This window comes from Myotis daubentonii, chromosome 11, assembly GCF_963259705.1.
Source record: "Myotis daubentonii chromosome 11, mMyoDau2.1, whole genome shotgun sequence".
NCBI lineage: Eukaryota > Metazoa > Chordata > Mammalia > Chiroptera > Vespertilionidae > Myotis > Myotis daubentonii.
Window position 1 is genome coordinate 35,525,179 of NC_081850.1, and position 27,325 is coordinate 35,552,503.

Sequence of the window (27,325 nt, forward strand, 5' to 3'; positions counted from 1 at the left end):
TATGTGTTAAGGCCAGGTTTATACCTGGTCACATACACCTCAGAATCCTCTTCCCACCTGCCTACCAGTTGGAAATAAAATAGCCTCTAAATGGGTGTTTGTCTTACGGATGGGTTTGTGCAAAAGGGCTCAGAATTTTATGGGACATAACTGGCAATAAGGACTGACTGAAGCCCTGGCCAGTTGGAGCATCATCCTAGGTGGGCTCATACCAGGTTATGGGTTCAGTCCCAGGTTGGGGTGCATAGGGGAGGCAACCTATCAATGTTTCTCTCTCACATTGATGTTTCTCTCTTTCTTTCCCCCTTACTCTCTCTCTAAAATCAATGAAAACATATCCTTGGGTGAAGATTAAAAAACAACCCACACTGGGGGTGGGGTGAGGAAGACTGACATAAAACACGAGTAGCCCTGACTGGGTAGGTCAGTTGGTTAGAACGTTGTCCCAATATACCAAGGTTGTGGACTTGATTTCCAGTCAGGGCACATACAAGGATCAACCAGTGAGTGCTTAATAAGTAGAACAACTGTTTCTCTCTTCCCCCCTTCTCTCTCTCTCAAATCAATTTTTAAAAAAGGTTATTAAAGAAAAATGAAAGAACACGAGTAGAGTGACAACAACAGGTAATGTGTTCTTACTTAAAGTGGTTGCCAAAACCGGTTTGGCTCAGTGGATAGAGCGTCGGCCTGCGGATTGAAAGGTCCCAGGTTCGATTCCAGTCAAGGGCATGTACCTGGGTTGCGGGCACATCCCCAGTAGGAGATGTGCAGGAGGCAGCTGATCGATGTTTCTCTCTCACCGATGTTTCTAACTATCTCTCTCCCTTCCTCTCTGTAAAAAATCAATAAAAAAATATATTAAAAAAAATAAATAAATAAAGTGGAGGCATTAGGTTAGGCTCTTAACTGTGTCCCAGAGGCAGGAACATGCCAAGGGAATAGGCTTGTAGACGAAGATGAAAAAAGAGTAGATCCAGCTTATGTTGGCTGGTTTCTGAGCCATGCTACCTTGCTCTTCCTTTCTTCTGCCCTGATCTTGTTGGAGTTACAGTCACACTTATAAAACCCTCTGCTTTCTCTTTCACCCTCCTCTATCACTTCTAGGGGGCAGAGTTGATTGACTCTACTTTATACAAATGGGCGAGTCAATCACTTATTGACAAAAAGAAAATGTACCACACAACTAAAGGGCTAAAGAGTTCCAACCTAAGTTTCCCTAGAGCAGTGATGGCGAACCTTTTGAGCTCGGCGTGTCAGCATTTTGAAAAACCCTAACTTAACTCTGGTGCCGTGACACATATAGAAATTTTTTGATATTTGCAACCATAGTAAAACAAAGATTTATATTTTTGATATTTATTTTATATATTTAAATGGCATTTAACAAAGAAAAATCAACCAAAAAAATGAGTTCGCGTGTCATAGGTTCACCATCACTGCCCTAGAGCATTCTTTCGGGCTTTGCATTCCTATAGTTAAGAAATCACAAACCAAAGGACATGTGCCCATTCCTATAGTTAAGAAATCACTAACCAAAAGGTCATGTGCCCATTTCTTTTCTTACAATGGCTCGGGCCCTCCTTTCATCAAGGAGCTCCAAGAGAAGATAGATAGTGGGAGAAATGGAGGTAAGAAATTTAGAAATGGCTGCTCCAGACTTGAGGATTATTTATGTAGACACAAAACTGAGGCTCACTCTAAACTCTAGAAAAACGTGTACAGAAAATTAGTGTCCAACTTCAGTTTTACACACACACTCTTGATGAGGAAACAGTTTAAAGGGAAGCCCACATTTATAACAAGGACGTACATGTCTTCAGGTTTATGTTCAGCTGGTGAATTGACCTGGTTAAACTGAGGCAGTAACTATCCCTCCACGGGCCCCCCTGGCCCACAGCAGGTCAGCATCCCACCGTCAGGAGTGTCCTCTGGCGGCCTGGCTGGAGTCAGGACACCCACACCTCACTAGATCCGCTTTCTTCAGAGGGGACACACCCGGGAATGAGAACACGTGCCCCTCGGGTTAGCTTCGGAACGTGGGCGACACTGTAAACCACCCTGTGGGTTTCCTGTCGCTCTAATGTTCTCAGCTCTAGATCCTTCCATTTCATTGTCAAGTAGTGAAAAAAAACAAGCTAGACCAGTACCCTTTCTCCAGTCATGGCAAACGGAGCATTGAACCACTGTTCGAAGGTGCTGCAGCTCTTGAAAATGGTGGGGAGGAGGAAGTTGAGGAGCGCCCAGAGCTCCGGGAGCTTGTTCTGCAGGGGGGTCCCGGTCAGCAGGATCCTCCTGGGGGCCACGTAGTGCGTGTTCAGGACCTGAGTCAGCTTGCAGTGGTGGTTCTTCATCCGGTGGCCCTCGTCCACGATCATGTACTTCCACCGGATCTGTAACGTCAGATGGGCCGACATGTGGTGAGCAAGGGAAAAGATGACGATTTCCAGGAGGCAAGAGGTGAAATGGAGCCCCAGCCGGTTTGGCTCAGTGGATAGAGCATCAGCTCAGGGACTGCAGGGTCCTGGGTTCAATTCCAGTGAAGGGCACGTACGTACCTGGTTACAGGCTCAGTCCCCGGCCCGGCACATGCGGTGGGTAACCAATCGATGTGTCTCACATCAATGTTTCTCTCTCTGTCTCTCCCACTCCCTTCCACTCTCTCTTAAAAAAAAAAAAAAATCAGCCAAAACCGGTTTGGCTCAGTGGATAGAGCGTCGGCCTGCGGACTGAAAGGTCCCAGGTTTGATTCTGGTCAAGGGCATGTACCTGGGTTGCAGGCATATCCCCAGTAGGAGATGTGCAGGAGGCAGCTGATCGATGTTTCTCTCTCATCAATGTTTCTAACTCTCTATCTCTCTCCCTTCCTCTCTGTAAAAAATCAATAAAATATGTTTTAAAAAAATCAATGGAAAAAATATCTTTGGGTGAAGATTAATAACAACAAAAAAGAGGTGAAGTGGAAAACCAAAGAACCCATATCTGGTGAAACATATGGTGGGGTTCTCCTTAGGATAAAAGAACCTCAACAGTCTCTATCCCATACCTGACAGGTCGGATAATACGTCATGTAACAACGGGAAGCTAAAGCAACTAGGTTCCTTCGAGGCCATGGAATTCCAAGCCACTCTTTAATCAGGAAGGAAGCCTGGCCTAGAATGCAATGGTTAAGCCGGGGTAGCCCCTGAGTCTCCCCATCCTGTACCCCTGCTAATGCTGTACCCTGACGCTGTCCCAGGCCTAATGGTCATGCCCCCTCCGCACCCAGCAGGTACAGAATACAGCTCTCCACCTGAGGCAGCAGTTAATGACGGATCCTTCCAGCATTACCTGTAGCTGACAGCCTCTGGCTTCTGCCTTCTTTCCTATTATGTGGGTGACTATACTACCTTTAGGGCTTGGATCAGTGTTCTTTATTTTAATTTCAATTAGCTGCTAACATTTAAAAGTTGGTATATCTTACATTAAAATCTAGACATCTAGCTTTTCCTTTAAAAAAAGAAAAAAGGAAGATCTGGCAACCTGGACTCTCACACATACTAGTAATCCTTACCTGTCAAGCGCCTATCCACCAGGTCTAGTCCCTGCTTTACGATATTCTCACTGGCGGCGAGGACAATGCTAAATGTCATCCCTCTCTGTACACCAAGCCTTCAGAATTAAACATAACACACTCCCCCCACACGACTATCCCTTCTATCCCTTCAGAAGTAAAGGATGACCGTCTGATGCAATGCTCCTCCCTACGTCTACGAAAGCCCCTTTCCTCTCTTGTATTTTACACTTGAGCTCTCTTCAAGGTCACTCGTCTCCATTTCTTAAAGTGAGAACAATGAGGAATGTTCCACGAAGCCTATCCATTCCCTACAGAGCAGGGGCGAGGGCCAAGGAAAGCATCTGGTGCTCAGATGTCCCTGGATCCTGCCGCTACGCTCCTGGAGAGAGGAGGGAGACAGCACTGCACTCCCCACAAGCCTCGCCTTCCTCGGCAGAAGCACCAGGGAAATCAGGGGAAAGCATATAAAAGCATCAGTCAGGCTGGGATGTTCAGGTAAAAGGAAACAGCCAGAGATTTTGTGTATTTTTCTGCCTCTACCACCTCTAAGAAAAGTGTTTAAGAATAATCAAAGTTGTACTGCAGTCGTCCCAAACTTACCAATAGCGTGAGAAGAGGCCAGCAGATAACATGTATTTAAGTAAATATTCTACATCTGCTTTCCTGCCCAATTTGGCTTATGAAATAGTAAACAAGGAAGCAGAGGCCGTAGGTTTTGCTATTGGGCTACTCCTAATTAGGTCTTCCACTCGGAAAAAAATTGCTGCCCCGTTCTGTAGCTCCATTTCTCCAGTAACAAATAAAAGCGATACATCTCGTTAACGGGCGCCTCCAATGAATTTTGAAATGCCTATGCAGAAAACACGGTCTGAATTTGTTTTCAAGGATCGCAAATGTATAAACACATTCCCATCGTAATACTGAAAACACATCATTTCTGACACCACCAAATGCGTCTCCGAAGACGAGGAGTCGGAACACGCACTGCTGCCAGTGCCCTCGCAAAGATTAGACCACCCCCGGGAACACACTTCCTGTATGCTACTTCCTGTGATGCCATCAAGGGAACGCTCAGTTCCCAGGGCCAAGGGTTAGTGCAGAGACAGAACACACCCCAGAAATGGGGATTCTGTCCAATTTGGGCTATAACTTGGTTTCAGATGATAGTGCATTCAAAACACCACAGGGCAAAAGAAATGACTGAAAGAAAAAAAATTAAGTCTTCATATTTGCTCCATGAAAGAAACTACTTCATCATTCTGCATGAACATATTAGGAGGCAAGATGATATTAATGGGAAAAAATGATATTTTATGACTAAAGGACAACTTAGGACATACAAATTAGGAGGCATGTAGGTTGCAGGTAGAAAACCACTCTTTCCCAGCTCCAAATGGTCACAGAAACAGCCCAGAGTAATTCAAACAATAATAGCCCGTATTTTTTTTAGGAAAAAAACCTAAAACAGGGATAGCAGGAAAGCCACAGCTCGGAGAAATGTTCACAGGGACAAGACCATGTGGAGAGGTGCTACTCGTCTTCGGAGAGACAAAGGCCCAAGAGGACTGAAGCTACGCTACTGACAATAACCCAGGGCAGCAGAAACAACGATTCCTTCCACACGAGCTGCTGGAGAGAGAGGAGTTGCAGAAGGAGCCCAGGCGAACTTTTAAAGAGATGTAAACTGACTAGCTATGAGCGGATAAGTAAGAGCTCCAGGACAGATGGTGCATGTGCGTGTGCGCACACACACAAATAGTATGCATACAATTAAAACCCATAACCAAAATATATCTGACTCTAAAAAAAGAAAGAGAGAAATGCCATTTAACAATCAAATTATCCTAGTGAGTATAACCTGGGAAATACTTTACACTCCCGTGCAATGGTCCATCATTTAGCGATAGAAGAATTTTTTTAAACATACCTTTGCAAGAATGTGCTTGTCTTTTATAATGTACTCGTAAGTTGTCAAGAGGACGTTGAATTTGCCACTCCGTAGCTGGGGGACAAGGGAGCGACGCATGGCAGGGGTGCCCTGAATAGAAAGGGAGAAAAAACACGTATCTGTTACCCAGTGGAAGCACATGTGTGCTATTTCTCACTATTCAGAGCTTAATGGAGCCCGGGCCCGTGACTAACGATTGCACATATATGCATTATTATATACAGACACATTATCCACCAAGAAAGTGCTCGGCGAAATCGCCCAGGTCTGGACACTTTTCAGTCTCTTAGAGAGAGGCTTTCCCACTGAAAACGGCGGGGAAAGAGAGAAAAGGAAATTGCGGTGTCCGCCAGGTAGTGGAGAACCCGCTGCTCTAATGAAAGGCCCCTTTTCTACGGGAGCCTGCAGCAGGCGGCCCGAGCACCCAGGTAATTGCTGAACTTTCTGCAGGCACAGTGAGCCCGTCGGCAGCACGGGGAATGCGCGGTATTTGTCATTTGTATTACTCTCATCAGAAACCTTGCAATATGATAATTAACAATTTTCTTCTGCATTTCACTATCTGAAAGTAATTATGGTTTATTACAGTCATCTTCTTGGGATGATTAACTCTCACTGTTTAGTACATGATGTACATGACAAAACTTTACAACCAAATACAGTGCACAGATGTGCATATGGAGTAAAGAAAATGGGGTCTATTTTTTGCTTTTGCACATTTATATATAAACACGGCATTCCAAACCTTGTAAGAAATTTTCACCACAGAAGGAGCCCATTTGTCAAATTCATATGTCCAGTTAGACAGAGTCCTGTAGAACAAAAAATAAATAGAAGAAAGAAAAATAGACATTTGTATAAAAGTCGGTGGTTAAATAGATGTTATTATTTATTTTCAGGCTTCACCTTGAATATCTTGACGACATATTTTTTTAAAGGTGTGAAAATAAGAGATAAGTTAGAAATGAGCTGCCACAAAGCATGACAGGTATGTTGTGGGCACATAAAAATAAATCTCATAAGAAACAAAAATAAAGAATGCATAATTATAGAGGGCAAAAAAAAAAAGAAAAAGAGAAAGAAAAAAAACACCCTAAATTTTAATATGGTATTAAAAAATAGCAACTGCCGAAGCGATTCGGTGAGTCTTTAGAAACAGCCACACACGTTCAGAGAAAAGTTGAGTCAGGAAAAAAGAAATGACAAAAGCATGTGAACATATTAAATACATCTGTCAAGAGGAAGCGGGGAAGAAACAGTGAATGGTCCCCGCCCCTGTTTTTAATCCCTGAAAGCGTGACCATAATATACAAGTCAGAACGTGTAAAATATAGATAAAAAGCAAAACACATATTCAAAATGTAGGTAAAATGCAAAGAATGTCTAAATACTATGGATTCAGATCATCCAGATTAAAGAGGTCTGCAATAGTCCTCCTTTAAACAAATATGGGAGAAAATACTAAAAGCAGATTCTTGCCGAAACCAGTTTGGCTCAGTGGATAGAGCGTCGGCCTGCGGACTGAAAGGTCCCAGGTTTGATTCCGGTCAAGGGCATGTACCTGGGTTGCGGGCACATCCCCAGTAGGAGATGTGCAGGAGGCAGCTGATCGGTGTTTCTCTCTCATCGATGTTTCTAACTCTCTATCTCTCTCCCTTCCTCTCTGTAAAAACTCAATAAAATATATTTATAAAAAAAAAAAAAAGCAGAATCTTTATTTTTTTCCTCAAGGTCCAGGTTTGTATTCGCTCGGAGACCTAAGATCTCAGGGATGAAAAATGCAGCCAGACACCCACAGCCAGAGACACTCCCCTGGGAGCTGGGGGTGGGGGGTAGGGAGTGTGATCAGGTCCTCCTTTCAGGAGTGTCCACTAAGACCTGCAAAGAGCCACGGGGGCGCGAGGCCTGGGAGTGAAACGGTGCACAGCAAAGACCTGTCCTGGCCAAGAGGCAAAGTCACTGAAAATGAACTACACATACTGCGGGCAGGATAAGGTAACATTCCCAGTTACAAATTTGATTTAGATTCTGCTTTGAAGGATACAATAAAGAAAGAACAGAATACACAGTCTTTTGAATATATGTAACCTTTTGGAAATGGAACCAGAAAAAAAAATCAAAGAAATTTTTAAATTTAAAAAAAAAAAAGGAAACCTCTCCCCCCCTTGGTGAGCCGCTGAAGGAATAAGGCGCACTGTACAGCGAGGAGGCTGGGAGTGGGGTCGGGGGTGGGAAATAAAAAACCTAAGTCCAGACGACATGCTCCTGGGCCCCCAGCACAGGCTATACTTCTGCTTCCAATGGCTGCAGCACACAGACTGATAATGCAGAACAAAGGCCGGTACTCACGAAAGGGGCACGATGATGAGATAGGGGCCATTGAGTCTTTTGTGCTCCATCAGGTAAGTGATGAGTGCAATGGTCTGTATGGTCTTTCCCAGCCCCATTTCGTCAGCTAAGATTCCGTTCAAATTGTTATTATACAGGGAGACCATCCATTCCAGGCCCTGGAGCTGAAATGAAGAGTAATTGCTTCAATTACCCAAGATCTGCACAGGTAATTAATACTAATACAACTCAAGTGAGGCTGTGACTTCTTAACTCCACGGTGCTATATGCTGGATCTCCCACAGCAGGAAAGTGAGGGAAGCACCAGCACAAAAGGAATTTAAAACACGAGCCCGGAATCGTCCCCGCTGCTTGGCAGGTGCCGAGTGCTAATCAGATTTAGAAACGATGGGCTGGAGCAGACGGGCAGGGTTTTAAGCAGCTTTGCTGCTCATCCCTACTTAGCATTTCACAGTGTAGGACATTCTAGAATTATTGTAAATGAAGAAAACCCAAAGCAAAATCCACTCCAACCACTCCAGGAACAAAAAGCCAATGTGAGGATTAAAGACAGACAAACCAGAGGGCAGGTTTGGCTCAAAGGTCACAGATCGTTAGAAAGAGCTTTCTTGGCTAAGGAGCCCTCCGTCCAGGGTGGGCTGCCCTTGGTGAGGAAGCCAGGTGACCGGGGAGCCAGGGGCGGCTGCTGGGCTGCAGGAGGGCGTTTCCGGCGGGGGGCGGGGGTCACATCTCGGGGCAGCAGATGGAAACTTCGCTATGTGGGCACTCCCCAAGGGCAGCCTACGGAAGCTGACTGCCTACCAACAGGTTCCACATATTTGTAAAGCACAAAAGCTCTGCACCGAGATGCAGCTTTGCAGTCCGTCAAATACAAGAAAGGTCAGTGAAAACACAAAATTGTTAAACCTGCCTCTCCCAATACCAATTCCCTTTCCCTCTCATACTACCAATGCTGGATGTTTATTTTTTTAAATACAATTTTTATTGATTTCAGAGAGTAAGGGAGAGGGAGAAGGAGAGAGAAACATCAATGATCCGAAAGATCATGGATTGGCTGCCTCCTGCAGGCCCCACACTGGGGATTGAGCCTGCAACCCAGGCAGGGCATGTACCCTGACCAGGAATAGAACTGTGACCTCCAGGCTCATAGGTTGATACTCAACCACTGAGCCACACTGGCCGGGCTGGATTTAAAAGGTAGGATCAAAGATAGATAGGTATCAGTATCTATATATATCGATATCTGTATATATATTAGCTAAAGGCAATTTAGCTTGCTCATGCAGTCATGCTTAGGAAAATGTTAATTTTAATGTTTTATGTGAGAAAGAAGTAATTTATTTTAAAATGTATTAAATGATTATTCTGTGCAAGGAGCCATGCAAGGAGCTATGGCAGATGGACCCCGAGGGGTGTTAGATGTATGCCTCCCTTCAGAAGCTTCAAAGAGGAGACAATAAGCCACTCGCCTAAACACACGCACCAAGAAACGGCTGGAGTGCCAAGGCCACACATACACGACTGTATGGGCCAGGCTGTTTCCCAGGGAGAGCACTGCACTGGCCTGACCACTTTCAGAGGCCACCTGGGGTCTCTGTGCCACGCAAGACTCCAGGCCACCCCAAGGGGTTTCGAAGGACAGCAACGCCAAGAAATAGAAGGGAAATGGAAAGAGCCTTTGGGCAGGTGGGCAAAAGATAGGGGACGTGAGCAAAGGACTGGGAAGCACAGCTGGTGGTTCGGAGGACCTGCGTGGCTGCAACATGACGCCAAGGCCTCCAGACTCTTAGGAAGCCAACGGAAGGCCAGGAACATTTGGACACTGGGAGGTGGTGGATTCTTTTTTTAAATGAAAATTGGCAAAGGGGCTGAATTTTGCATCTGTGTTAATCCCAGATAAAGCAGAAGCAGAAACTGGCAGCAGAAGGGACTAGAAATTCGCTAAAATTGTGGGGAATGAACTGTGCTTTGTTGGACTGTGAAACTGGAGGGGCTGGGGACTGAACCACAGCTTCCCAGGAGGCAGCGGGAAGGCCTCCATGATGTGAGGGTTACATAACCATTCATGATGCAAAAACGTGTCCAGGAGCAAGAAGAGAGAAAGCTCACTTGGGGACAAGGTGGTTCTGGAAGGCTCGGAGCTACAACATGAACTGGTCTGAGAGAAAGGGAAAGGATCATCAGGCAGAAGTGACTCCCAGAGACAAGAACCCAGGGGGCAGGGCAAGGCATCCGGGACCTCCAGCCGCCCAGTGCAGGAGAAGGGCACACCATTGGCATACGGAAGCGGGGGAGTGGGTGTGAAAGGACAGTGATGGACGAGTGCTGAGAAAGGTACCGGATGGCAGCAGAAATCCATGGGCCATTGAGTTACTCGTGAATAATCCAAAGAACACATCTCCCAGACACAGACATGTACCAGTTTATCAGAACATACTATGAATTAGTATCTACGTCGGGCAGACCAAGTACGGTGATATGCACGTGGAACCTCATGAAAGTAGCGCGGTCTTTGGAGAAAATGTGACCTCACTACAGACGGAGCAGTGCTTGTCAAAGTATGTTCCCGGGGCTCCTGGTGCCCCCAACCTTCCCAGGAGAGCCACAGGCCCAGTGATTTCACAGTAACTTCAGGGCATTGTTCACCTTTTATGTTGCGATACAAAAGCAACAGTGGGTGAGAACTGCGGGCCTGGAGCAGGGACCAAGGCAGCACTGTGGCAGTCGCCGTAGCTTTAGCCCGGCCACGGCAGCAGATGCGGGGCCGCGTTTTAAGTGTGTAGAGGACCTGAGTCCAAAAGGTTTGAGAACAGTTGGCCTAAAGCACGTGGTTTCTAATAGGTGCTATATGAAAATAAGGCTGGGGAGTCAAAGAAATCGGAGAACTAGAAAGTTAGTTATTTTATTGCATAATACTGATGTGCCGTTATGGATTATACATTGATATTTGTAGAGTCATGGATGTGCTGACATACAGCATGGATTATCAGGAGGGGTCCTGTCAGGGTGCCCAGGTGGCTGGATGGCTCAGGACGGTCCTGGGTTATGCCTATTATCAATAATAAGGACCCCTATTGTCACTCTCATTAGTACCCAAGTTTGAAACAGTAAATTATATGGTAATCCTCGTTACAGCTGGTGGTATCTCCCATACTTATTTGACCACGGGACCTACTTTTCTTTTTCTTGCTGAGGTACATCTCATGGGACGAATCCCAAGGAACACACTTTGGGAAACACTATAAAGTGGGAGGAGAGAGAAAACAGCAGCTGGCCTCATTCCACACAGGTCACATGAAATGTGTTATATTTACAGCCTAGTTTCCACCAAAGCACGGATGCTCACCACTGTATTGAGACTTAAAAAGATAAAAGTGTAAATGGAGTAGACAGCGACTGCTGGGTGGCTGGACTACGGCCACCAGTGCAAGTTCCGAAGAAACACTTCGTTTGCTCCCCAGTTAGGTACATGTTCCCGACACTCGTCAAATGTGGCTGGGCTTTCCATCCTGTCGCCATCCATGATGAAACGGTTCCAGGTGGCCAGCCAGGATTTCTTAAAACACAATTCATCCCAAAACCCCAGAAGAGAAAGCAGAGATGCCCGGGGAAGAGATGGTAACATGGAAGTGCTCTCAGAGCAGGGTGACAGGCAGAATGGAGAGAATGTCAGTCCCGTAAGCAGGGGGACCTAGAATGCCTTCTCCTCATCAACCCTCTTAAGCAATCGACACGTGCATGAGACACACTCCAGAGCAAACGAGGTAGAAGCTGGTGGCCCGCCAAGGAGACACAGACCCAGCGGTTACCTGGTAGTGCTTCAGGGTCCCGTTGATGAGGAGGGCAGACTGCTTCTCCACCCGCTCGGAGATGGCGTGGGCCACAGTGTAGTAGGACTGGGAGCCCCTGGCACTGCACTGCATGCTGTACTCGTCATCCACGTCTTGCTTGGCTGTCCTGGGGCGGAGAAAGTGGAGGATCACGCACACACATCTGGGTGCATGTGTTTTTATTTCGATCCATTCAGAAAGATGAATGGAAAGCCTAAAATAGCTGCAGTGAGTGTGGTTTATTTATCACCTACTATTTAATCGCCTGGCAATTAAAATACATTATCTGTGATTCTCACAAACCAGAGCGAGGCAGACTCATTAGTTTCATCCCCGTTTTATGCATGTGGAGAGCTCCAGGCTCCGAGAGGGGAGTGAATTTGCCTGTCACATAAGATCAGTGGAGTCAGGATCCGAATGCAGGCCGGTGCGACCTCCAATGACCAATAGGAACGTGAGCCACACCTGCAGATGAACACTTTGCCTGTAAAGCTGTCGTAGGCTCTTGGGACGTAAGGATAAATCCTACGCCCAGGGCACAGTCCGCAGCTTGGAGGTGAGAGAAGGCCTTAGGCCAGCGGTTCTCAGCCTTCCGAACGCCGCGACCCTTCAATACAGCTCCTCATGTTGTGGTGACCCCCAACCATAAAATTATTTTCGTTGCTACTTCATAGCTGTAATGTTGCTACTGTTGTGAATCGTAATGTAAATATCTGATATGCAGGATGTATTTAGGTGACCCCTGTGAAAGGGTCGTTCAACCCCCAAAGGGGTCGCGACCCACAGGTTGAGAACCGCTGCCTTAGGCTCTTGGGAAGTAAGGATAAATCCTATGCCCAGAACACAGTCCGGGCTTGAAGGGCAGGTGAGAGAAGGCCGAAGTCAACATAAGAGAGAGGAAAGAGGAAGGTCACCTTCCATGTTCTATGCCAGGTTGGGGAGCTCATATTTTATTCTACAGGCAGTGAGGGGGGCAGACTGATAAAACAGGTTCCTCAGAGAAGCACTGATCAGACCATCAAACCTCAGAGGGAAGGTAGTGGAGGGCGGGGGTAGGGGGAGAGATCAACCAAAGGACTTGTATGCATGCATATAAGCCTAACCAATGGACACGGACACCAGCGGGGTGAGGGCATGAGTCGGGGAGTGGGAGGGGGGAGACTATGGGGGGATAAGGACACATATGTAATGCCTTAATCAATAAAGAAAACAATAAACTGAAAAAAAGAGAAAAATAAATAAATAAAGTGGGGCCTACAGCCCTGCAATAAAAGGAGGAAAGATTAAAATGTTCATTTTTTTTCCTTTTAAATGTCACCACTTTATAATGTTCTATTTTGCCGACTGTTTCATTAGAATTTCCTTTTAATATTAGAGCCACACACACAAAGAGCTGTGTAGACCACGGGCGTGGGGGACGGCCAGGGTGCGGCACGGAGCTGGGCCCGCAGAGGGGGAAGGAGGAGAGGGGTGTTTCCTGGCGGGACCTGGTGGCTGGCTGGCTGGCAACAAGGACAGAGGGAATGCTGTCTCTCACTTGGGTTCGGGGTGAGAGCTGAGGCCACTGAGGGAGGAAGGAAGGGCGGTGACGCAGCCAGTGTGATCAGGTCAGTCGGGGGCAGAGTGCAGGTGACAGGTGCGGAGCCGGGCGTGAGCCGGAGCTGGGGGCGGGGATTCAGGAGGGAGAAGGGGTCAGAGGGGGAGAGGAGCAGCCCGGAGCCCTGGGGCCCAGTGGTGACTTCTGACAGTGATTCAAGTGGAGTGTGGGCACGACGTCAGCCTCTTGCCTCCAAATTTTCCAAAAGAAAACTCCTAAAGCCTAATTTAGGTCATGAAATGCTGTGCAAGGAAGGAGACTCTTGAGAGATAACTCACTCAATGATCTGCTTCGCGTCCTTCTCGGAAACTTCTTCACTGTTTGGATCCAGAATTATTTTCTCTTCGTTTTCCTGCCGACTGGACTCTTCTTCCTCATCCTGGGAAGAAACACAGGTTCCATTCTGTCAAGTGAATCTCTATGGTTGGCATTTTCCAAAAAGAGACTAAAGAGTGTTCAACTTCACAAATGAAGTAAATAAAATGAAGGAGGAAGTAGATCTAACAGCTCCCTATACCGGGCAATACACACCATTCCACTGCTGTTTAGATCACTCAATGGGAGAATGAAGGCGAGCCTCAGAGGAGCCCCTAGCACCTTTGCTCCTAAGGACAAAACTGTAACAGTCATGCCAGAGAGAGGGACATCACCGCTTGGTTATCTAAGAGTCCTGTAACCACATGCCTCTCACCAACGTAGCCACTCTACATCCGTCTCTCCGCGGCCGGGCTCTCGACATGTTCGCCTTGTCCTACTCGTAAGAATGTCTTCTCAGACAGGCAGTGGCTGTTGATGGCTCTGGGCATTTGCAGCCGGGCTGGGGCCTGTAGTCACGTGGCTTTGTGGTACTTCACACCTTGCATTTCTGAATGTTTTGATGAAAACTGTCCATAACTCGCCACAGGACTCATCATCTCTCCACCCTGTCATTGTGCACTACGTTCCGCTATGCTGACTGAAAACTTCACTAAATATTCACTGTGCCCACCACTAACCACTGGTGTGGAAGACTAACTCTTTCCAGATAATCCAATAGAATTTCCTTTAAAAGTGGTTTTAAAGAGAACGATGCTTTTCCATAATTCTTGAGTGAAAAAATACAAAGTGACACAATATTAGTTCTGAAAATCAGACCTATGATGACGGATCATTGAGAGAAGGGGGTAAACTGAGGAATCAGCACCGCTCCTCATTTTCCAGGCGAGAAGCGAAGTGCTGCGAGGGGACAGGATTTGCCATGAGTGGGTGGCAGACCCCAGATGGCGAATTCACTCTATTCCTGGCTATCGGGGCTGCCTGCATCTGTCAGTCTTGGCTGGCATGCGTGGGCTAAAGAGTCCACTTTATCTCGTCTCTGTCCCTCCCTGGCTCTCTGAATGAGAAGGCTCTTCCAACAGATTATTTATGGGCCCATGTATCCAAGTCAACAAGAAACATTTTTAAAACTGATTTTATACGCTTCAAATATACCAGAGAAAGAATAGTCTACAAGAAAAAAAAATAGCATGGCTCTAAAAATACTTGCTTTTTAATAGCGTGCTTCTGTAAAAATATAACTTTTATTTTTCCTCTTTGCAAAGTGTCCACAGTAGATTAATTTAGAAAACCTAGGTCCACACAATAGAAGGAAATAACGATTGTCTTAAAACCCCAGTGAGCTATTCGGGAAGGCGGCTTTGCCCCGTCTGTGGCATCTGTGCCGTGGCCACTCTGAACCAGGATTCCTCGACACGGGCAAAAATCACATTCAGTGACCACACACTAACAACAGAGATGAAGGAGATGGAAATATTTTTAAAATCTATTTGTAATTATTAAGCATTTCATAATCGATCTGAAAATTCCTTTATTATTTTATAATTCTATGAAAAGCATACAAGATTACTATTTCAGGTTCCAGATATATTGAGTATTCCTTCCAAGAGACTGAAAAATGTGCTTCTCTTTTTGGTAACAAGTATATCCAAGGATTTCAAACAAAAATCACATTTAAAGGGAAATCAAGAGGATCAATACAGTCATTAAACCAAGCCCGAGGTGCCCTTTTAGCCTAAGTTCCCGGACTTTCCATTTCAAATAGATGGTAAGGAACAAAGAATTTCAGAAATTTTTAGGCAGCGAACCCTGAGTGAGCCACTTGGAGGCATGGGAGTGACTTTCCCAAAGTGATCCATCTTCAGTTCTCCCCAAAAGACAGTCTGCCCCTTCTGATTTAATGACGGCTTCTCTCTCCTGGTTCCGAATGAATTTAGAATTCACCAAGTCTCCCCATTGGTCAGGAGCCCTCAACAGGTCACGGCACGGCGAGACGTGCCCCACCAAAGCTTTGGCAAGCCCTCAGCCTCAGTCATTACCCAAAGGCCAACGCTGAAAGCAGAGTACAGAAGGACACAGGTGCTTCCCTCATAGACTTTCAAACCAGTAAACTCAGATGCACATACGTACCTCCTCCTCATAATCAGAATCACTCTCTTCGCTGTCGGACCTGGGGGCGACTTCGTAACTACAGGGAAAGGGGTGGGAAGGAGACAGGGCTTAGTTCTGTGAATTATAAGATAATGTATGCACGCATGACTCAACTAGCATGTTCAGTGTGCGAGTGACAAGCGCAGGTACCAACTTCAACCACTTCAGCAAAGGTCGTGTTGCTTTAGGTCAGTGATGGCGAACCTATGACACGCGTGTCAGAGGTGACACGTGAACTCATTTTTTTTGTTGATTTTTCTTTGTTAAATGGCATTTAATATATAAAATAAATATCAAAAATATAAGTCTTTGTTTTACTATGGTTGCAAATATCAAAAAATTTCTATATGTGACACGGCACCAGAGTTAAGTTAGGGTTTTTCAAAATGCTGACACGCCGAGCTCAAAAGGTTCGCCATCACTGCTTTAGGTCCAAGGTTTAATTTACAAGGAGCACAAACACTGACCAAGCCAAAGAACACCAACAATTCTGCTGTAACGCTCACCCAGGATTCATTTCCAACCAGGCGTCCAGCTGACTTGCTTTGGGTGCTTCCGGTCCAAACAGGACCTTGCCGGTTTCTGTGTGAGTTACTTTGACAGGAAGGTCACTCATCTGACTGCTCTCATCTATCGGCTGGAAAGGAGAGAAAATAACAACACACATCGCCCCTTGGTGTTCTCCCAGTTCTGTGCGGGCGGCATCTCTCGGCCTTCTGGCTGCCGGCATCTGAAACCCTTTTTGTGATCGGAAATGTCACCAGTACAAGACCTCAGCTCCCCCAAATGGATGCACTCACCGTGGCTCTGAATTGGGAGCTAGAAGTTCAAGGCCCAACAGGCACACTGGCAGGAGGGCAGACCCCAGCGGCGGCAGAACCAGGAAGGTGGTCCTGGCTGAGCCAAGCTCCTGCCTGCTCCCGCGTCAGCCACGTCCTCACTGACCATTGTGTGTATAATACCAGGTGTACCTTCAAGGCCGGCTCTCCAGGCTTCCTCGAGGTCTGACGAATTACCCAACATCCTGTTAATACATTCCCTTGCTACTGCCATCAGGCAGAGCTGATTTTTGTCATTTGCAACGAAGAACCTCAGCCCCCAAATAATAGCACACCCCCTCAGAAAACGACTAGGGCAAACTTATGGTTTCAGAGAGAATGGGAAAAGAAAAAAGCATGAAACTTGTATCATCTCATTACTGGCTGGTATGGCTTAGCAGAACCAGTGTCCTTGACCCAAAACCAAACCACCAGGTAACCAGACCAACCATTGGTAGCTGGGCGTGTGATAAAGCCAAAGCTCCGCGCATCTGAAATCTGCAGAATAGACTGAGCGGAAGTTCATTATCAGACTCTCCATGAAAAATGGCTTGCTCCAAAAATTAAGCGAATCAATGTTATTGCAGAGGCTGCGTTGAACCTACTTCAGAGAATACACTGTTTCATGAGGCCTAAGGGCGGAGTAATCCTCCCCAAGTGACTGCTACGAGTTGGAGGGGATTATGCTTCCGGGACAGGCCCCAGGCAAGATGTCTGTTTGGAAACGCTTGGCCTGCGAGTCTTTCAAGTTATCTATCTCCGTAAAAGTTACAAAATCCAATGTTTAGACTATTCATTAATTCCAAACATTTTCTTCTACATTATTCTTATTTGGAGTTAAATAAAAATGACAGGAAAAAATAGTGTACTCTAGGTTACTGTCTAAATCTAATGGGAAACGAACCTCCCCTTTTTTCCCTCAAGGTGCTGTCAGAATAAGACACAATAGATCAGCAATTATCCACAAAAATAACCTTTGAAAAGAGAAAAGGCTCACCCTAGACTATCATTGTTTTTCTTCCTGTACGTGTGCTAAGGCCGCATGGTGGTGAACACCATTACTTTATATGCCAAGATGACACTTCTTCCTCATTAATGTAAAAGGTCACCTGCATGCTCACACGACAGAGAAGAAAATCTACCATTTACTATCATCTCCCATGGAAGAACCGTACTCCATGATCTTGAACTCTTATAACACAACTTCCGATTGCTTCAGATGTCATGCCTCAGAGAACACTCGGGGTCCCCGCAGCTGGAGTGACGACTGTGGCCGAAGCACTGAATGAGTGGCACATCAGTGGAATAGGAAACTTATTTCAAAACAACCCGAGTGACAGGTCCACTTCACCCACTGCAGCACACAGAGCACGCATGTGCTGAGATTTAAAGAAGAAAAAAAAAGGTGTATGGCACAGGCCCTAGATCAGTAGGTAATTTTCCCAAGAGGTGATAAGAGATAAAGTGCTCTCACAGTAACATGTTACATCTCTCCCCGGTGCTTGTTAGTCACAGACTGATGTGAGGCTAGCTTAGGTCAGGCTGGGCTTTTACAAATTAGAGTGTTTCCAAGTGCTCTCATATATAGTATTCTTCCCCCTTAACAGCCCCCGGAGCATTTCTCACACATCAGATATTTATCCCGACCCTTCTTTCCTAGGGATGGATTACAGCGGTTAAGCAACATTTACTGTTCAAAGGGTTTCTGCATAGACTGGTGGTTCCAACCTTTCTTCTGCACCCAGGCTGTTCACATTCACAATACATCTCACGTGCAGTGATTCTAGAACAGGAAGAGGCAACCCTCCACCCACCCAAACCTCCGAGCAGGTTTATCCGAATCTTCGAGAGGAGGAGGCGGAGGCTTGAAGCACGCTCCCTCCGCATCCTGCTCCGGGAGTATGCCTCCTCGTGTGAATCACTGGCAGGGAACTTGGAGTTTTCAGAGGGGAAAAAAAAAATCCAATAAATGAATAACTGTATTCTCATGATTCAGGAGACTATTGGAAATACTAGAAAAAAAATTAGGAATATGCTGATGAATTGACAAATAGAAGCTACATTGTAAGCCTACAGAAGATGTCAAAAAAATAAGTTAACAAGCCCAACCGGCGTGGCTCAGTGGTTGAGCATGGACCTATGAACCAGGAGGTCACGGTTCGATTCCCGGTCAGGGCACATGCCCAGGTTGCAGGCTTGATCCCCAGTGGGGGGCCTGCAGGAGGCAGCCAATCAATGATTCTCTTTCATCATTGATGTTTCTATCTCTCTATCCCTCTCTGAAATAAATAAAAATAATACTTTTTAAAGAATAAGTTAACCAAATATGTTAATTGGTTGGCTTATGGAGTATTATAATTTCAAATTAGTAATAAACTAAGGAAGCTGGGTCACAGTTTATGCTCCTGTATCGTTTACTGGGCAAATGTAATTATAGAATCACTTAAGACTTTACACATTCTATGTATTCCAAAACATATGCTTATATGAGCACAGAAAATTCTCAAATGGTACATAAGAAACTTAACATCAGTTGATGGGTAGTCTGAGAAGGAAGTAGATTACTTTTCTGTGTAACCCTTTTATACTATGCTAACGGACTACTCTTCTTCACTTAAAGATGAATGGCTGAGTGACAATAAAATTAGTATACACAGACAATGACATGTATGGTAAGGCATGGCAGGGACTCACTGAGCAGAACACAGTAGAAATGGACGCAAAATCCCTTACCTCTCCATCTGGTCCCAGGGCAGACTCTCCTCCCTCTGCATTCTCTTCGGCCTTCTGTGAAACGACAATGTGTCACATGTCATGGGGCAGCCAAGAGGATGGGGACGGGAAGGGCTTCGCGGTAACTCTGGGGTACGTAACAGCGCTGCATTTCTACCCACCCTCACCGAACGAAACTTAATATTCATGCCTTTTATTTTTTATTTATTTTTTATCTATCTTTATTGCTGAAAGTGTTATAGATGTCCCCTTTGTGGTGTGTATGTGTGTGTGTGTGTGTGTGTGTGTGTATTTTCCCATTGATCCCCTTTTATTTTTACTTGTTTTCACCGTCTAAGACAAAGTGTGTATTTTATTAGCAACTTGCAGAGCGTTCTTGAAAGCCAGGTGTGATTCAAGGCCAGCACACTAGAGATTTGTGGGTTGTGTCTTCTAGGATCCAAAGAGCTTAAGGCATTGGCAGTCCTGAGAGAGTGAGAGTGAGAGCGAGAGCGAGAAAGGGAGAGAGGGCAGAGGCCGCAGTGTTCTCAGGTCTGGCGCTGGGAAGACACATCCTGATGCAGTCAGCAAAACTTTCCTATTCCTTTAGCGAGTTTTCTGAAAATGTCCACTGAGAATAAACTCTGAAATACTCTTGAGTCATAAAAATACAAAATGATATAATATTCTGTGAGCTCTCCAAATGTTTTTCATTCTACCTAATGGGCTTTCATAATAGAAAGTATTTACACAGTGGGCATATGGGGAAATTCGAAGCAGATACTGTGATCTCATGAAAAATTCTGTCATCTGCCATTTCTTACATATTCCAATCTCTTAGTCCATTAACCTCTGAGAGCCGCAGAGGCAGCCTACATGGAAAGCTAGGATTATGCCACATTTTGTACATACCCAAGAGAGTCTTATCTGTAATATACACAAACTAGTCTAAACTGTCTTCCATTTGTAACGACTTCTTTAACAAGTGAAATCTTTCACATCACCTTTACAGAAGACTTAAAGTTATTGCTGGAAAGCTATATTACTACTTCAGGGCAGTATAATGAGGAGAAAAAAAAAACTTCAGTTATTTGCTTTATCAAGACATTTAAGAAAATAAGCTTTCCTCCCCCGGACCTTTTAGTTAATTAAAAAAATATATAATGATACAGAATCAATATTAACTCCACTTTGTTTACTTAAGGCATTGATTATATAATACATATTTGCTTTCCCTGTAAATAACTCAATTGTCTCTTGACAAAACAGCTTTTATAGAAAATGTTTAATGTCTAAAATTCAGCCTTTTGGCCATACTGAAGAAATGCAGTTTCCATAAATGTTTGAAAATTCTGAAGTTCTCTTATAACTTTCTTGGGTGTAGGTGTGTATGCTAAAGCACAAGGCACCAAAGACAGAAAACAAAACGCTCCCTCTGGTTATGATTTCCCAAGAATTTAAGTATCTATTCAAGCCACCCCAAAGTGAAAATGTTTACAAGCTCAAAAGAAATGATCAGTGTCGAAAAGCACCAGGCCCTGTGTCTAGGCTGCAAGTATAGAGAGAACAATAGCAGAAAAGACTCAGAAAAGAAACCATCTCTACCACCAACCCCTGGAGCTTTCACTTCTGGAGTTCTCAGGCACAATCTTCAGGCAACTGTTTTAATTAGTGGGAGAAAGTCAATTAATCCCACCATTCTTTCCATACAAATCAGAAATGAGCTACCAATTTGGCCAACAAAGGAAATCAAATGAGACAATGAATAAGCCAATTTCCAATAGCTAGCTAGTGGAACTGGATCACCATTTCAATGAATAGCACCTTAAAAAGCTTGAAGGACCATCAATAATAAAATCAAAGCTACTCTGAAGGATACTTTTCTATGAATATGCTGGAGACCACTAAGCGTGTTATCTCAAAACTGCTTCATAATCAGGCCCTTCCATTACTTAAAATCCTCTAAACTGACTTAAAAAATAATTCCACTAGGTATCACATTTGAGAAGCACAATGTAATATTACATGTAAGAAACTTGGTTCTGGAATTAGATTACCTGCATTTGAATCCCAGCTGTGTCACTAAGTGCAAGAGACCTTCACTGTATGACCTTGAGCAAATCGTGCGTGTCTTGGTCCCCATCCCCCCCTTTAAAAAAAAATTATGGGGAGTAACAGTCCCTGTTACCACATAGGGCTGCTGCAGGACTGGATCACTCTTTCAATACATACAATTCAATGTCACATATAATATACACTGTGAGCATTAACCTCTACAATGTAAAAGAAACAGCAGTAGTCAGAGGGCTGTTTTCATATGGATTTCTGTCTGTTCTGTCCACTTATGTATGCCCACACCTACCAGAGTACCTGCATTTAAAGGGCACTAAGTAAATATTTGGTGAATGAATGAATGAATGCAAGCAACAAGAACAATGCATATGGTCAGTGAACTATTATTATTATTGTAATTAGGTCCCAAAATATTTGCAAGTGAAAAGGTTAAGAACACATTCACAATTCCTCATTGCACTGGCGCTCTGTGAGACTTCTCTTGCATGCCCTGTACAGTATTTACACCAATTCCGCTATGTTGTTATATGCGTGGAAGCCAGGTGGCAGTCTACTCTATGGCAAGAGATGCCAAGTTCTCCCATCATGCTTTGCATTCTTTCAGTTTGAAGGTTTCTGGTTGGTGTGCTTTCATAAATCCATGTTCTCATATCAAACTGGTATTTTATTCCCTCCACCCCTCAAGAAAAACAAAACAAAACAAAAACCACTTCCCTTTTTTGGGTTCAAGATGAACTCCAAACAGACTAAGCACCTGGTGAAATGGCTGCTAGTGCCTGAGGGGTTTTCACATAGAGTAATCTGGATCACGTGACCGCAAACACATTCTATCAGTATCACTGACCTGAGCGTACTTCCACTGATGAAAAACAAAACATTGGAGTTCATCCATTAATTAGGACTAAAGGAACTTTGCACTACCTTCTTCCTACCGGCAAAAAATTTGGAACTAATTATGCTCATAGAGGTAGAAAGGAATGTAATTAACCTAGTCCTGGGAGGGGATATAAAACCAATTACTCTTAACTAAAAGACAATTCGGGCTCCTAATTCCAAAGGCCAATGTCAATTCATTCCTTCCATCTAGAAATGTTCAGGAACAAAGCTGTGTGCAAGGCTACCCATCTTCTTTGCAGAAGCTACATAAAACAATCAGTGATGGGGCCAAGGAGGGAAAGAAATCCCTCCTTTAAACATGAAAATCCTGTTTAAGTTGAACTTAAGAAAATAGACTGCAATGGGGCACTTTATTTTGATTACCACAACACAGGCCACAAACAGCCTCGTTTTGTAAACAAACAGTTTTACACCAAGTAATTTACAATCTATATCATAAAGTGAATTTCTTTTAGCCCCAGAAGGTGTTGTTATATTATGCTGAAACAACATTCAAATGTGCTGGCCTCTTAAAGACTCGTTCTGTTTCAATGGAAACCTAAGCTTTCAGAAATTCACGGGGTTATTTTTATTGTCACTTAAGTGGACCACTGAGCATTCAGATAGGAGATCAGGCAATAATAAAATACCTAAGAATATCAAATTAGCAGGCAACTGCACATTGCTTTGGTTGTACCTTGCAGAGAAAACCAATTCTAACATTTTGACTGAAATAACTGGTTGATCCAGTTAAGCAGGACTTGGATCCAAACTTCTGCTTTCACCCACTCCGACACTGAACTAATCAAATCTAATCACCATGGCATTGTGTCCACCTATCTTTACGCAGTCACTGCACTCAAGTGCCCAGAATTACCTAAGATCCTCTCAAATACCTGCGAAAATGTCCTTGTAGAGAAAAGCTGCAATAAACTATGTCATCTTTGGGGGGAAAATGTAAGACATAAAAGAATTGAGAAGAACCGCAGAGTAACCTGAATTTAAAACAAATGTCGCAACAACATTACTATTTTGGATTTGATGCTCTTCCTACCAAACATTACACCAAGAGGCTTTTCTGGTTTTGGGATATCTAAAAAAGAAAAAAATGCATCTCTTATCACTATATTGATCAATATATTATGCTGGAGCCTGGCCGGTATAGCTCAGTGGTTGAGCATCTACCTATGAACCAAGAGGTCCCAGTTCAATTACTGGTCAGAGCACCTGCCAGGGTTTCAGGCTCGACCCCCAGTGGGGGCCATGCAAGAGGCAGGTGATCAATGATTCTTTCTCGCCATTGATGTTTCTATCTCTCGCTTTCCCTCTCCCTTCCTCTCTGAAATTGATAGTATAAAATATATAGCTGGAAAGGCTCCCCCTCCAAAACATACCGGTCCTGATTTTACTTATGATTGTGGTTGATGAAAGAAAGAGAGAGAAAAAGAAGTTTCAGAAAGAAAGGGAAACACCACGCACAACGAGAAAGATCTGGCCCAGAGTTCTGTCCCCCATGGATTCTCTGAGGTGTTCCTGTTAGTGTTGTGGGCTTCAAGAAATGTCACAAATAAGTAACAAAGACATAGTTCTGCTAGTATACACCCCATTGAAAGATTTTTTAAAAATATTTTTATTGATTTCAGAGAGGAAGGGAATGGGAGAGAGATAGAAACATCAATGATGAGAGAGAATCATTGATCGGCTGCCTCCTGCACGCTCACCCGGAATCAAGCCCGCAACCCGGGCATGTGCCCTGACCGGAAATCGAATTGCAACCTCCTGGTTCACAGGTTGACACTCAACCACTGAGCCACGCTTGCAGGACCCATTGAAAGATTTGAAAGACAGAATTAAATATTTATTTCTAGCCTGAAGTCCACAGCTCGGGAAGCTGAACTCTAAAGAATGCCTAGACTTTTAAGCAGGAGGTTCAGGTCACAGGTGGCATGGGCTCCTAACCACAGCTTAAGGAAAAATACATCCTAAAACCTTGCAAGAAATGCCTTATTGTCACCAAAAACTACTCTAAATCAGAGGCCACATAATTACAATTCTCTTTGCAGGAGCTGGGGAAGGATAAGCAGGATCCACCCAAATTAATAAATCCCCTTTCTCACTGTAGGCCTCACTAGTGTAAGAATCTGTCATTACCCTAAAAGGCAATATTTGATCCTCGACCAGAAAAAAAAATGGTGGCTATTTACTCAACATCACAGAGAATATACAGTAAAGGGGGAAAAGATTTTCTTTTCAAAACCCTACAACTACATTTCAGTAACCATGATCCTACATTTACACCACAAAATGGCTTGATAAAATAGCTAAGATTTACTGGGTACTTACAATGTGCCAGGAAACACAGAAAATTCTTTAGAGAAACTTTCCCATTCAATCCTAACCAATCAATCACCTTCTGATAGATCGAGAGACTGAAGTACTACATAACAGATCTTTTAATGAAATACCCAGTAAGGAATAAGAACAAATTGGTCTGATATGTTTTCTTATGCAGTTATGGATTTAAAAGATTGTGTGCTAACATGATTTGGAGAGCGGTCCAATTTTCTAAGTTAGCCTGTTCAATCCTATGTTTGTATAAACCCCTGTGGCTTCATCTAGCCCCTCCCCCTTTTATCCTGTTGTCAGTCACTCAGTAGATGTTAGAGAACGGGCATGGCAAAGGTCAGAAGCCTCAAGGTCCCGCTAAGTGCACGTAACAGTGCCTTCATCCTGCCCCCCTGCAGAGGTATTTCAATGCTTTAACAATTATTCCTCCTCTAACTCTTAAGCAGATATATACAGTTTACTTCTTTTTCTTCCATTTCAAGGGTATTAATGGAAGACCAGGTTGAGAAGGAGAAGTTTCAGAATAATTTATAAATACGTACTTCATAGAAATGGCTCTAACAGTGAGAAGAGGAAATTAAACAAGGTCATGACATGTTAAAGGAACCCCACTCTATTATTCACTAACAACAAGTAAACACAATATACTCCTAATGGGGAAAAACAAAGGTTTTTTCTGTTACATGGGGGCTATTTTAAAAAATTATACACTGAGTTTAACACAAAGCAAAAAGTAACCCTTTTCCAATTACATTACAAGGTCAATCATACTCAACTTTAATAGCACAGCTTTTGAAGTTCTTACAAATGCTGCTACCAGCTCGATGCTATTAGTTCACTGGGTCAGAAAGGGTTTTCTCAAAGCAAAGATTTATTGATGCCTTTCCTAATTAAAAAAATGCAGTAAGGTTCAGCATGTCAGTCCTATGGGAAAATGCCAAAAGGGACAGCACAGAATTTTTAAGCTTCCAAATGAAGTTTCCTTCCAGCCAGAGAAACTGCAGCAAGTAACTCTCAATCCTTCACTCTAGTGGAGGAAAGAACCACAGATCATACCAAGTGTCCAACTACCAGCTTCTGAAAGCACGCGCTTTCTCTGCACTAGGAGAGGTAGGTGCATCTGGAATTGGGTAACTTACTCTGAACTCAGTCTCAAAGCCCCGTGAAAGACACAGCTTTATCCCATTTCTGCCAGCAAGATGGCCCAGGAAGGTGATCCTTAGTCCTGCTGAGAGCAGAGAGGGCCCAAATGCAAGGCATCCTGATAGCACAGCAGGGAAGAGGTAAGGGCTGTTCATCAAGGGTAAGTCTGCATCTTCAACCATGTGAGATCATCAATGGGAGGTGCCCGAGATAGCACAAGGCAGGCTGCAGTGCTTGGCTATTATTACTCATTTGCCAGGAAATCAGGAAATTGTTGACTGGCATTATTCCTTCACCTCATTCACCTCAGATTATAATTATATATTTAGATGCATATTTGATTAATGTCTGTCTGTCTGTCTCTTTCTCTCTCTCTGATTAAATTGAGAGGGCAAGAGTGCTATCTTCACCATTACATTCTCCTTCTCCCAGCATCCAACACACTGCATCTCCACCATGGTAAGTGTTCAGGTAACAGTCATTGAGCAAATGCAGGAAATAGAATAAGTGCTACTAGCAAACTGGAAGGCAAGAGTTTGGAGGTAGAGAGCCAACCTAGAGATCATCAGAGTTGTGAAATGAAAAATATGACAGGTTCATGCTCTGTACAGATTAACACAAAAATAAAGCCATAATCATTATCACTCAACTATGTATCTTTCTACGATGATATAATGATCTACCACTATGGCAGGAATCTATTAATTTTAAGCCAGAATTGGGCCATTAGCTTTTAATCACAAAGAAATGTAGAATACAAACATTAATATTAAAAACGCTAACAGTGACCTTTCTGTGATAATCTCTGCAAAATCCATGACTAAATTCAGAAAAACTACAGCTGCCATTTCATGGGGTCCACTTATGGAATCCTATACAATAAGAGGCTAATAAAGGCTAATATGCAAATAGATCAAACGGTGGAACAACCGAACAACTGGTTGCTATGACGTGCACTGACCAGCAGGGGGCAAGTGTGTGCGGAACATGGCGGGCATCGGCAGCAGGCAGCAGAATGTGGAACATGGAGGGCGTTGGCCCTGGTGGGATGGTGGAGCAGGTGAGCAGGGGCACCAGACCAAGGCAGGTGAGCATCTGGTAGTTACTGAAAATTCTTTGTCCAGCAGTCGCACCTGGGACTCGCACCTGCTACCAGCACCGGCCCTGCTCACAACCTGCTGCCGCCTGATCACCCAGCACCATCAGCGGGTGCCAGTGGCGGCTGGTCCCAATCGCCCCTCAGGGCTTCTCCACCTCCCCCTGCTCCTGAGGGGCGATCGGGCTGACAGCCGCTTCTCGCACCTGCTTCCGGCGCTGGAGCCATCGTTCACACCCACTGCTGGCACTGGCCCCGCTTGCACCTGCTGCCAGCCCCGATCACCCCTGAAGGCTTCTTCACCTCCCCCTGCTCCTGAGGGGCAACTGGGGCAGCAGCCGCCGCTCGCACCTGCTGACAGCGCTGGCCCACTGGCACCTGCTGCTGGCGCCAGCCCTAATTGCTCCGCGCCCGTCAGCGGGTGCGAGCGGGGCTGGCGCTGTCAGTTCATGGGAGCGGCAGCAGAGGGAGTGGGGCTGCCGGCAGACAGGGAACCGGGGACCACAGAAGGAGGGGCC

At 44.7% G+C, this 27,325-nt stretch overlaps 1 protein-coding gene across 9 annotated transcripts in view; it reads right to left on the reverse strand.

Moving 5' to 3' along the window:
* Positions 1-27,325, reverse strand: part of SMARCA2 (SWI/SNF related, matrix associated, actin dependent regulator of chromatin, subfamily a, member 2) — a 169,004-nt gene that overhangs the window by 95,328 nt on the left and 46,351 nt on the right. For 8 of the 9 annotated variants that reach the window (XM_059656800.1, XM_059656802.1, XM_059656803.1 and 5 more), the window contains 9 exons: positions 19,295-19,348; positions 16,250-16,380; positions 15,723-15,780; positions 13,556-13,656; positions 11,660-11,807; positions 7,851-8,014; positions 6,247-6,313; positions 5,481-5,591; positions 2,148-2,390 (listed from right to left, as the gene is read on the reverse strand). In XM_059656800.1, coding sequence (XP_059512783.1) covers positions 2,148-2,390; positions 5,481-5,591; positions 6,247-6,313; positions 7,851-8,014; positions 11,660-11,807; positions 13,556-13,656; positions 15,723-15,780; positions 16,250-16,380; positions 19,295-19,348 — 1,077 coding nt within the window. The remainder of the gene's footprint in view (positions 1-2,147; positions 2,391-5,480; positions 5,592-6,246; positions 6,314-7,850; positions 8,015-11,659; positions 11,808-13,555; positions 13,657-15,722; positions 15,781-16,249; positions 16,381-19,294; positions 19,349-27,325) is intronic. The other variant, XM_059656805.1, reaches the window with a different exon arrangement.